The sequence below is a fragment of the Taudactylus pleione genome, unplaced genomic scaffold, assembly GCF_031769625.1.
Source record: "Taudactylus pleione unplaced genomic scaffold, aTauple2 ptg000518l, whole genome shotgun sequence".
NCBI lineage: Eukaryota > Metazoa > Chordata > Amphibia > Anura > Myobatrachidae > Taudactylus > Taudactylus pleione.
The window spans coordinates 6,205,462-6,218,450 of record NW_028284920.1 but is presented as its reverse complement, the minus strand read 5'-3'; the positions used below and the strand labels follow the sequence as shown (position 1 = coordinate 6,218,450).

Below are 12,989 nucleotides of genomic sequence, written 5' to 3'. Positions count from 1 at the left end.
TATGGTTAGGCTGCAGGGAGGGGTGGGTTAGGGGGAGGGTTATGTTAAGGGTTAAAATACTCACCAAAATCCAGTTGATTGTCACCGTCTGGATGCCACTGTCGGTTTTCTGACTGTTGGGATCCCGTATCCAACCCTAATCAACCAAGTATAATTAAGCCCGAAATATGAGTATATGCATTATGCCCATGCTTTTGTCCGGTTATAGGGGACTGCTCATAGTCATTGAAAACATGTTTTAAGCTACTGGTATCCTCAAGTGGTTTGTTTCCTGTCCTATGTGTAGAATGTTATTGACATAAGGGACTGCAGGATATTTGAGATGAATGAAAAGACGAAAGGGAAAAAGTTTGCAGTGTACATTGCTTTCATGGTATATTGGTAATATATTAATAAGAATATTTTAATTGACGTTGACTTATCAATGCAAATCTAGACTTCTCTCTGCAAATTTTCATCATTGAAAATCTTTTTTCAATACGTACCCAACTGTGCCAGCGATTTCCTAATCCAAATAAATGTAAGATTTGTCCTGTGAATATGCAGAAGAATTAACGTCTGTATTTCTATTTGCAGAAAATGGAAAAAGGAACAAACATTTTCACAGCAAGAGGAGGAAACCCGAGGAGGATGAAAAGAAATTAATTCTGAAAAGGCTGCGCACAGACAATATTTCAGACTTCTCCGAGAGCAGCGACTCAGAAAATTCAAATAAAAGGATAATAGATTCTTCCTCTGAGCAAAATTCCGAGAACGAGTTGAAAAGCAAGAACACTTCAAAGATAAATGGAGACGAAGGAAAATCCCAAAGTAGCGAAGGGGCTGAGGAACAGACACTAATAGATAGGCATTCTCACTGGGATGAAATACAGGAAGATAAAAAGCAGCAAGACGCAGAAAGACACAAGTCAGCTGACTTACAGCTACAGAAAGACAACTCTCAGTTTCTCCTATCCGAACAGACAGCACTTTACGAGCAGAATTCCAATAAACCACATGTTCAAGATAGCGTGGTTGAGAGGAACAATATTACCGAATTGTTACAGACTGAGCCTCTTATCAGCAAGCCTCCCACACCCAAAAACTCTCTTGTCTTAACTCATGAAAACAGTTTGGACAAAGTACCCCAGGAAAGCAGTTCAAATCATTTTAACGCACAGCCCGCTGCCAAGAAGGATATGCTACAAGGCGGCGATCCAAAGCAGTCATTTGTCAGCGTCAATTTTTCCAGCGCAAAGAAGCTGGATTCTGAGCATGACTGGAATGACAAGGTGAACAGTAAGGTGGACATGGCACTTTCAGGGGTATTAAAGGCACCCCAGTCTACTAATAAGGAGGTGAATGACAGAGAGAAAATCTACCATACCTCCGTCATTGGCAGCACATCCTTAACAGATGAACAGAAGAGGCTTCAAAAACAGACGCTGGACGCTCTTAAGACAAAGCCACACGCATTGGAAGCCTCCAGTAAAATAAAATACAGTTCATCTCCGGACGTTTTAAAGTCTCGGCCGGTCCATTCTCCGGATTCAATGAAACTCAAGCTGAACTATCACAATAGTCAGAGTTCTGGAATAATGAGGGCGGTGAGCAAAATGGATTGTGATATGCACAGATCCAGCTTCCACCCAGTGGTAGCCAGAATGAGTGCCATTGAATCTACAAAAAGTCCACTTATTATAGACAAAAATGAACATTTTACAGTTTACAGGGACCCAGCACTTGTTGGACCAGAGACAGCAGCTAGTCACATTTCTCCTTATTTGCACCAGCACAATTTTGCTCTTCATTCTCCGGCTCATCGAGCATGTTTACCTCCAAACAGCCACCACCCAGCACTAACCGCTAACCCTCATATGTTAACGTCGTCCTCAAACCAAACGCCTATGACTGCTATCAATGCCCATCAGTTGGGCAGCACATCCCACCATTCAGTCCACCATCCTCACTTACTACCTACGGTGCTAACTGGCATGCCCCCTGGCACTTTGTTAGGTGGCCACCCTCAGCTAGAGACTGCACATGCCAGCAGCCTTAGCCATTTGGCACTTGCACATCAGCAACAGCAGCAAATGTTACAGCACCAGTCACCTCATCTTCTGGGCCAAGCTCACCCTCAAGCCTCGTATAACCAACTGGGACTTTATCCAATTATCTGGCAGTATCCCAATGGAAGTCATGCCTATTCAAGCCTTGGCCTGCCCTCCTCAAAATGGGTACATCCGGAGAATCATGTCAATGCGGAGTCTTCCATTAGAAGGGTAAGTGTGTGTGTGTGTGTGTGTGTACCAAACAATGTTATTTCCTCAGCACTTAATAAGAAATAACCTGTCACAATTATCCACAAACCTCTATGCTAAAGCCTAGTTTAATTGTGCCCATAAATGGGCAATTAAGAAAGATTAATGAATGATTAATCATTGAAGGTACTCTACAGCTGTGCAGAGAATATAAGATTATGGAGTCTGTAAGATGGTCAGTGTTTCTGTATGTGTCGTGCGGTTTGCAGAGTCACCCGTCCTGCAGTTCTATCTCCATGTTGCCCTGTAAAGGGAAGGTAGTTCATTTTACGGCATTCACTATGTCAACAAACGGTTTGTCTGCAGCATGATGTTGACCAGACTATCCCATCACAGCAGTAATATCTGTTAAACCATTGTTACCGTGTCAGTAGTAACAATGGTTAGTAGTACAAGTTCAAACGTGACGTTTTAACTAGAGATGAGCGGGTTCGGATTTACTCTGTTCTCAAAACGGCATTTTATCGGCTATCATGTGTTTTGGATAGCCAATAAAATCAATCCGAACTAATCCGAACTTGCGGTAATGTGGTGATAAGAACCGAGTAAATCCGAACCCGCTCATCCCTAGTTTTAACATCATGTTTAAACTTATACGGCTGACACAGTTACAATGCTTTAACATAACTACCTTGTTGGCATAGTCTAGACTGCTCGACATCATGCTGCCAACAAACTGTTTGCTGATAAACTATATTGATCCCCTGTAAAGAAGGGAATATGGAAGAAGTGATGCTGTTTGTAACTATTCTTATACCTGTAAATAGATTTATTTTTTTAGAGGTGACAGAACCACTTTAATAGATTTAGAAGTATAGCCCTAGAATGGAAGCTGTTATTCTTCTGTAACCAGAGAAAAGCATTATTAGCAGAAAGCATCACTGTGCTGAGACTATGCTGCTTGTATCTCTGGGACAGAGGAAATTGTTATAAGAAAATAAATGGGTTTTCAGCATTCAGCTGCACACTCCCCTGATTCTGCACCAAACTGATTGCCTTGGCCCTGAATTTGAACTGCTCTGTAAAGGAAAGGGGAAGTGAAAAGCCTGGCATTAGGTATACTTTAGTTATAATAGCATCCTTCTGGGGGAGGCAGGCCAATGTAAACATCTTGCCGGGATAATTTATAACATGCATATTTTCCATATGTAGTCATATAGAACTTTCCTCTTACTGTTTTGTGCTTTGAATTACATAAACTGCCCTGGGAAATGCTCTGAACAGACTGAATGTCATTACATTGAGAATGTTGTGCATTTATAGTGGAGCCTGCATTTAAAGAAACAAACTCTTATACACTCTCTTTTCTCTCTCTGGTGCCCATCCAGAAGCATAAAATATCGTTCAGATAAATGGATGGCACTCAGAGTCTCCACAGCCAGGGAAATAATACACAGACACAGTCTTATGCATTAGGCTGTGCAGAGACTGAGTGCCATCCATCTATCTCAACTATATTATATATATATATATATATATATATATATATATATATATATATATATATATATATATAGTGAATACTAGCGCACAAATTTAAAATTTCTTGTGTAGAATAAAGTCAATGTTAATGATTGATAATACGTTGTGAAGTACACTCCTGGAAGCAACAGGTGGCTGCAGTTTTTCAAATAAGAACAAAGTGCTGAAAAATAATAATGAAACATGCGCCTAATAGTGTAGTATTTAAGGTCAAATGAACTAGTGCTCAAATGGGTGTATATGTTCTTTCTATGGGCAAAAAATTCTAAGCCCAAATTTTAAGGTTTTCACAAAAGCATATCCCTTGGAAACCCTGGAAGTGTTATCGGTCCAAGTTACCTGACCATTGAAGTACTGCCTGGATACCAGATAAGCTTTTGATTGTTTGTTTGTTTATTTTTTGGTACGCACATTACTTACACCCATTTGAGCACTAGTTCATTTGACTTTAAATACTACACTATTAGGTGCACATTTCATTATTATATATATATATATATACAGTCAGGTGGGACATTGACAGAATTTTCATATTTTGGCCTCTATTCACCACCACAATGGCTTTGAAATGAAACAAACAAGATGTGCTTTAGCTGCAGACTTTCAGATTTCATTTGAGGGTAATTACATCCAAATCAGGTGAACGGTGTAGGAATTACAACGGTTGTAATTCCTACACCGTTCACCTGATTTGGATGTAATTACCCTCAAATTAAATCTGAAAGTCTGCAGTTAAAGCACATCTTGTTTGTTTCATTTCAAAGCCAGTGTGGTGGTGAATAGAGGCCAAAATATGAAAATTCTGTCAATGTCCCAATATTTATGCACCTGACTGTGTGTATATATATATATATATGTATGTATGTGTGTGTATATATGTATGTGTGTGTATATATGTATGTGTGTGTATATATATATATATATATATATATATATATATATATATATATATATAATAAATCCCAAAGGACCAATAAACGAGACCAGCACACCATTGGCTTAAATGCATGAAAAACGGAATGTATTAAAGCACAGCCATGCTTAATCGGGTGTACATAAATGCATGTCACATCTGCTCAGGGGTTAAAGTGGGCCGGAACTGCGTTCCTTCACTTCATTTGGGAGGCGGAACCAGTTCCGCCTCCGTCCGCCCATTTAGCCTGGCTTTAGTAACTGTCAGCTGCGAGCTGCAGGCCTGCGGCTGTCAGTCTGAATGTGTGGGGTGACTGGGTCTGCTTTCATTGGATAAGCCTGCTGGGCCGGAAAGCCCCCCCCCTTTGCCCGGGATCTGATGGAGAGAATGAAGGACACAGCACACATAGGTCAAGCATACAGTACTGGTGGTGGCGTGGTGCGCTTAAAAGAGCTGCGGGCTTGTCCCGGCCGGTTCCCGCGGCTCTGTGCTGCACACCAGCGCTGCCCGCCCATATAATAAATATCTGTGGCGGCGGGTGGGCGGTGCTAGTACTACCAGAGTCAATGATCTCATGATGATTGACATTTGGCCCGCCGCCTGTCCTGCCGCCTCTACTCTGGCAGACAGCGCGATTACGTCATCGCGCGCCTGTCTCTCCCCGTGTGTATAGAGGAGCCGCCCTGAGAAGACACATTCCACGCAGATGCTGCTCATGCTGTCTGTGTGTGATGGTGACACATAACACAGATGAGCAGGATAACACTGTGCGTTCTCCCTCCCCACTGCGTGTTCTCAATTTTCCCCCTGGCCCCCTCTCCACTGTGTATTCCCCCTGGCCCCCTCTCCACTGTGTATTCCCCCTGGCCCCCACGCCACTGTGTATTTCCCCTGGCCCCCTTCCCCACTGTGTATTCCCCCTGACCCCCTTCCCCACTGTGTATTCCCCCTGACCCCCTTCCCCACTGTGTATTCCCCCTGGCCCCCTTCCCCACTGTGTATGCCCACTGGCCCCCTTCCCTACTGTGTATGCCCACTGGCCCCCTTCCCCACTGTGTATGCCCACTGGCCCCCTTCCCCACTGTGTATGCCCACTGGCCCCCTTCCCCACTGTGTATGCCCACTGGCCCCCTTCCCCACTGTGTGTGCCCACTGGCCCCCTTCCCCACTGTGTGTGCCCACTGGCCCCCTTCCCCGCTGTGTGTGCCCACTGGCCCCCTTCCCCGCTGTGTGTGCCCACTGGCCCCCTTCCCCGCTGTGTGTGCCCACTGGCCCCCTTCCCCGCTGTGTGTGCTCAACCTGGCCCCCTTCCCCGCTGTGTGTTCAACCTGGCCCCCTTCCCCGCTGTGTGTTCAACCTGGCCCCCTTCCCCGCTGTGTGTTCAACCTGGCCCCCTTCCCCGCTGTGTGTTCAACCTGGCCCCCTTCCCCGCTGTGTGTTCAACCTGGCCCCCTTCCCCGCTGTGTGTTCAACCTGGCCCCCTTCCCCGCTGTGTGTTCAACCTGGCCCCCTTCCCCGCTGTGTGTTCAACCTGGCCCCCTTCCCCGCTGTGTGTTCAACCTGGCCCCCTTCCCCGCTGTGTGTTCAACCTGGCCCCCTTCCCCGCTGTGTGTTCAACCTGGCCCCCTTCCCCGCTGTGTGTTCAACCTGGCCCCCTTCCCCGCTGTGTGTTCAACCTGGCCCCCTTCCCCGCTGTGTGTTCAACCTGGCCCCCTTCCCCGCTGTGTGTTCAACCTGGCCCCCTTCCCCGCTGTGTGTTCAACCTGGCCCCCTTCCCCGCTGTGTGTTCAACCTGGCCCCCTTCCCCGCTGTGTGTTCAACCTGGCCCCCTTCCCCGCTGTGTGTTCAACCTGGCCCCCTTCCCCGCTGTGTGTTCAACCTGGCCCCCTTCCCCGCTGTGTGTTCAACCTGGCCCCCTTCCCCGCTGTGTGTTCAACCTGGCCCCTTTCCCCGCTGTGTGTTCAACCTGGCCCCTTTCCCCGTTGTGTGTTCAACCTGGCCCCCTTCCCCGCTGTGTGTTCAACCTGGCCCCCTTCCCCGCTGTGTGTTCAACCTGGCCCCCTTCCCCGCTGTGTGTTCAACCTTGCCCCACTGGCCCCCTTCCCCGCTGTGTGTTCAACCTGGCCCCACTGGCCCCCTTCCCCGCTGTGTGTTCAACCTTGCCCCACTGGCCCCCTTCCCCGCTGTGTGTTCAACCTTGCCCCACTGGCCCCCCCTCCCTCCCGAGTCTCCACTGTCACCCTGATACCACTTGTCCTCCACCCCCCACCGTACACTGTGTTCACCCTTCTCCCACTGACCCTGCATATGCTTGGTCCTTTTTACTAATCTATATATAGATATATATCATACACAGATATATATAATATATTTTTTTACTTCAGGGTCCATAGGGGGTCCACAGGGTTGACCTTGGGGTATAGGTTGGGAACCAAATCCGGGCACCACACAGTTAAAGCTTTTAGCTCCCAGGATGCACTTGGGTCCACTCTCCCTATAACTCCACCCCCAAGCCAGAGGCACCTCAGTTTAAGTTGGTGCCCGGCCGGAGTCGGGTCACCGTTTAGTGCAGTGGGGAGCCGATTAGCAGCCCCTAAGCTTTATTTTTTCTAAAGGACAAAGTTTTTTTATTTTTACTTTGGATTCTTCAGAGCGGCAGCGTCGGACTGTCCATAGGACATCTAAGCTGCCGCTCCATCACCCCGCTGGCGCTGAGACGCCAGTACAGATCTGGGGATCTCAGCGGGACCCCAGAGTCTGTACTAGCCGGACTCTGCGGGCGCCCAGGACTGCTGCCGGATCCACGGGGAGCAGGTAAGGCGCGGGTCACCGCTTGCGGTGATCCGCGCATTTGAAATGCAGTCCTGTGCCTCCGGTCTCTGGGGACAGACCGGAGGCGCCGGCAGTGGCGGTGGGCCCCCCATACCCCGTGTGTCCACTAGACCACCAGGGACTTAGTGTTCGGTGCAGGGAGCCGGCGTCCCGGGGGTTAATAGCCGGCCAGGGGAGGCAGCCTTCCCTGTTACAGCGGCTCCTCCCCTCAGCTCAGCGCGCCTTTCAGTATCTATAGTCTGGCGTCGCTGAGCTGCTTCCTCCGCGGGCCACGCTTCTTCTGAGGTCTCCAGCGGCCATTTTCTCTGTGGTGCAGCAGAAATCTCTGGAGATGGCAGTTGGTCCAGTCCCCCTGCGTACCTCACCATCAGGTCAGTGTACACAGCGCTGTAGCCTTCCCAGACACTGAATCTGGGTAAGTTGCATGCAGTGTAATAGTGCAGTATATTATATGACATATTTATGTATATATGTATATATCTGCATTGTATGTGACTTATGCTAGTGCTGACTGTACTTTATTCTCTCATCTGTCAGTGTATATCTATCCCTTTTCCTTATCTGCCCTAATACATCTGTACTTGGGGTGGTTCTGAGACCTTACATTTATATACTTGTTAATATTTGTGAGGTTCGTCACATACTGTTGCGTGCTGCACGTTGCCATATTTTGAGTGGAACTGTGTGTTGCATACGCTGAAAATGGGTCCCTGCAGCTAATTTTTAATATCAGTCAGGACCAGTATAGCGCTGCTTGATCGCAAGGCTTGGTCAGATATGTCTGACCAGGAGATAGAGCGTTATACTGCACCCATTTTTACTATCCTGCAAGCCATGTGCTGCAGGTGTTAGTGCGGAGGATTTAACTCTTAAAGGGCTCTGTATGTGGCGTCATCGGGTGCCGGCCCCTTTCACGACCCCCTTGGGCGGTTTGTTTTCTCAATTGCGGATCGCCGGGCGGGCCCCATTGTTGTACCTCACTTGGGGTTACTTCACCATACTGCCCTTTTCATCTCAGGGTATCTTGCAGTTTCTTGCACTCTTCCCCTGTGACACAGACTATCGCTCCCTGCAGGGGTTTTTCGTGTATATGAATTCTCCCTGGTGCCACAATAGTCTGTCATGCCCCTAGCAGGGATTACCACAACAGCCACCCTGGGTGGATGTTGTTTTTTTACGAAACGCAAATTGCCGTGGTTGACGCCCTGTGGTTACTTCCCAGTTGACTCTGCCGTGAACTGGATACTGTTTTGGGCTCTTTCCCTCTTACACGGGGGGAAGCGTATTTCAAGTATTATTATCCCTGCTTTAGGGCTGGTAGCAGGTCCGTTCTGGTTAGAGTGAATGTTGACCTACACCTGTATCATACACCCTCAGTATTACGTGCCTTCTGGTTCCCTGTTGCTGACTAGCGGGTGGATCGCATGGCGGGACTCTGGCTGTTGCCAGATATGAGGTATTACCACAGTGTTTGGCTTCCTGTCCCAAATTCCCCCTGAGGGTCATCACGAGCCCCTCCTGGGGTGGATGGGCTTGTTACTCGTCAGATTACAGACGTTACTACGCCTCCCATTCCTGCGTGGTCATATTCTTCCGATCCTTAGGTGGTAACTCTGCTGAAATCAGTGTACTCGCTTTCAGGGGTTGTTACCCATCCTACCATGGCGATAGCATGGTTGGTTAATACTATTGCATACTGAGCTGATGCATTTGTAATGTTTTTTCCCCTCCAACACGTCTGGGGTTCAAATGTATTTGGTCGCTCACGTAATATATGCAGTTGTCATAGGTGGACATGCCTATATTGGATACCAGTCTCCTAACTTTCAGAGTTCCGGGTGCGACGGTATCCTCCGTAATACCCTATGGCTGCGCTCTGGGAATGCAGAGGTGCAGATACCATCTATAGGGTAGTTCTTGTTGGGTCCTGACCTTGACAGTGGCAGTAAAAATTTCCCGCCTTCAGCTATGCCCACTACAGGGCCTCAGACTAAGTCTATTAAGTCTTTTTGTCCTCTGGGTCAGCCTAAGGGTCTGTTTCTTCATAGACTGTCGGCCTTTACAAAGGCCGACATATCCAGTACTGAGCAGGCCTGGACTGCCAGCTGATCCTTCTTCTGAACCTACGGATATATCTTCAGCCTGACGAGACAGGCCTACCACTGGGAGATGGCGATTTTCTCAGTTCGCCTGGTACTAGTGTCTAGTTGCCGCGGCTACGTGGGTAGGAGGGTGCTCCGTCGGCCTATTTCCATGTTATGGTACGCAGGCCCTTATTCGGATCCGAACAGGGCCTTACAAATCCAGAAAGCTACACAGTTGTTGCAGTAAGCGGAGCTAATTGGGCCATCCCCACTTTCTCAGCGAGGGACTGGTTGTTCTGCTTTCTTTCTGGTGCGGTGGCTGAATGGTCCTCTTTGGCCTATTCTCTGTCTCAATTTCCTGAACCAGTTCCTAAAGCTACCTGGGCTCAGGAGGCAATCCCTATGCTCCATCATACTATGTTTGGAACCTGGGGACTTTATGATATCACTGGATATACAGGACGCGTGCCTACGGGTACTTACAGAGACCTTGCCTCAGCATGGACTGAGGTTTGCTGTATCACAGCACTTACGATTTTTCGGGCTCTGCCTGTTGGGACTGTTCTCAGCCCCACAGGGGTTTACCAGCGTTTTGGATTTTCTGACAGTTCTTCTGTTCAGTATATCCCAATGCTCCTGTACCTGGATGGCCTCCTGCTCTTAGCAGGATCACCGGGGTACTTTACAGCCGGGTCAGGTTGACTGTGGCTTCTTCAGGGTGCAGACGTTTAATCAATGGGGAAAAAGTCCTCCCTGCATCCCTCTCTGGGTGTTCTTCACCTAGGAGCCCTGCTGGATTCTCAGAATCTGAGAATTCTTCTGGCGTAAGACGGCATCTCCACTCTTCCATTAGGAGTACGTGGATGTCTGCGCAGTCGACATATGTCTTTACACTCTGGGATGCACGGTCCACTATTCAGTGTCTGCCTTTGGAAGGATGGAATGGGCTTCGTTCCATTCCAGGCCTTTCCGTAATTGGCTTATCTCCAGATGGAACAAGTTTTTCTGTCTGATCACTGTTCAAACGATGATGCTCTCCCCGGAGGCAAGTCAGTCCCTTTTCGGGTGACTATGGCCATCTCGTCCAGGGTATTCTTTGCTAAGGACAGTGTCTGGTTCGCATCCATTTCAGTGCAGTTGGATGTCTGTCGATTCCACCCTGTCAATTAACTGGTTGGAACTTTAGCCTGTCTTGGGCCTTCACTCTGGCATAGCCCTTGTTTCTCGGTGAACCTGAAAAAGTTCAGTCCGACAGGGTCAGAACAGTGGCTTCCTTTTTAGCAATGTATCTCAGGATGACATCTCACTAAAATCTAGAGATGCTAGCTCTAGAATTCATCATGCTCAGAGAGAGCCGAATTATCCCAAAACTATCCCACTCAAGAGTAAAGATGGCTCTCAGTCTTTTTTAGGGGAAGAGCTGAGGACCATATGTCCTCCCAACTTGCAACAACAAAACAGGTTTCAAATTCTATCGTTAGAATCACCAAAAAGAGGAAGAATAGATTATTCAGAGGAAAGAGAGGAAGCAGTAGGAGGAACAAAAAGAAAAACACGATTTCTATAGTAAAACCTATCCATAGTAGAGGCATTTTTAATCTGTCATCCAAAAAATTGTCAAATGATGAGATCAGTTTATTGAATAGGGGCCTCAAATTTGCACCATCACGGGATCCAAATTTCTTTGAATTATTTGTGGATTTAAACAGATATATTAGAACACTCTGTAGGAAAAAATATTTTGCCACAAAGCAACTGCGATCTAGGGGTATATTAGAAGATAGCGGGAATATCATTTTGGATGACAGGGATGGGGAGGCTTTAGAGGCCCTTAATCAATTGTTGAATGAGAACATGAATAACACGATAGATGGAGAGGGATTGAGAACGAGCGATATTCAATATGAAAGAATCTACGACATCAATAATGTACATAGAAAAAGATTGTTTAAGAACAAATCACAATTCTTTCCTACACATGTCAGGAGTGCACCTATTGACATTTTTTATGAAAAAACATTAAATGACTTCAAGAATATGTGTAATAAACAAAAAAAGAAATCTAAATATAGAGACAATCTGAGGGTGAGGGAGAGAAGGGCCTTGAAGAGTCTACCTGGCGATCCCTTCATCATTATCAAACCGGCTGATAAGGGTGGAGGGATCGTCATTCAAGATGTTGGGGATTACATATCCGAAGCCATGCGGAAGCTGGATGATAGATGTCAATATTCGATACTACAGGCGGATCCCACTGGTATTTTTCAAAAACAACTTATTTATTTATTGGATAGAGCCCTTGAAGAAGGAGTAATAACGAGGGAAGAGAGAAGCTACCTGATATTGAGTCATCCTGTGATACCTCCCTAAGATCCATAAGACACTTAATGCACCACCTGGGCGTCCAATTATAGCTGGCATTGGGTCCCTCACTTCACATCTTTCACATTTTATTGATTTTTTTCTTCAACCCTATGCAACAGCACTTAAGTCCCATATTAAAGATACAAATCATTTTTTGCACTTAATTAAAAATATTGGTTGGAAGGAGACTTATTTATTTGTCACGTGTGATGCACAAGCTCTCTACTCAAGCATTCCCCATGATCGGGGGATTAGAGTGGTGGAAAATACATTAAAAGGGGATGCCGGAGTCACTGAATGTCAGAGAAGGTTCATCTTGGACTCAATTAGATTTATCCTTACACATAATTATTTTACTTTTGATCAATTATTTTATTTACAGGTAGTTGGGACGGCGATGGGCACGAGGTTCGCGCCGAGCTTCGCCAACCTATACATGGGGGCATTTGAGGAGGTGCATGTCTGGGGTGGTGAGCTTGGCGCGAACCTCGTGCTCTACGGACGATTTATAGATGATTTATTTTTTATTTGGGATGGAGATTCACATTCACTGTCACGGTTTATAACACAGTTAAACACTAATGATTTTAATTTGAAATTCACTAGCACTTATCACTCTTCCTGTATTTCATTCCTGGATATCTCTCTCTATGTAGAAAATAATATGATCCTTACTAAGACCTTTAGAAAAGAAGTGGACACATATAATTATCTACATTTTAACAGTCTACATCATAAACCCTGGATATATAATATCCCCTTTGGCAAACTCAGGAGGATACGCCGAAATTGCTCTAATGATGCAATTTTTGAGAGTCAAGCCAAAGAGATCATTGAAGCATTTAAGGAAAGAGACTATCCGGATACCTTGCTTAATAATGCTCTTGAAAAAACTAGGTTACTTAATAAACAGGATCTTATGGAAATCAAACCAAGAAATACAGAGAGATTAGATCACCCGAAATTCATTTCAAAATATAACAATTGTTCACACAAAATTAAAGGGATTGTTAA

At 46.4% G+C, this 12,989-nt stretch overlaps 1 protein-coding gene across 2 annotated transcripts in view; it reads left to right on the top strand.

The window, feature by feature from the left end:
• The window catches only part of JMJD1C (jumonji domain containing 1C), a 271,779-nt gene that overhangs the window by 218,247 nt on the left and 40,543 nt on the right, over positions 1 to 12,989 (top strand). For both annotated transcript variants that reach the window (XM_088450484.1, XM_088450485.1), the window contains one exon: positions 577 to 2,261. In XM_088450484.1, coding sequence (XP_088306610.1) covers positions 577 to 2,261 — 1,685 coding nt within the window. The remainder of the gene's footprint in view (positions 1 to 576; positions 2,262 to 12,989) is intronic.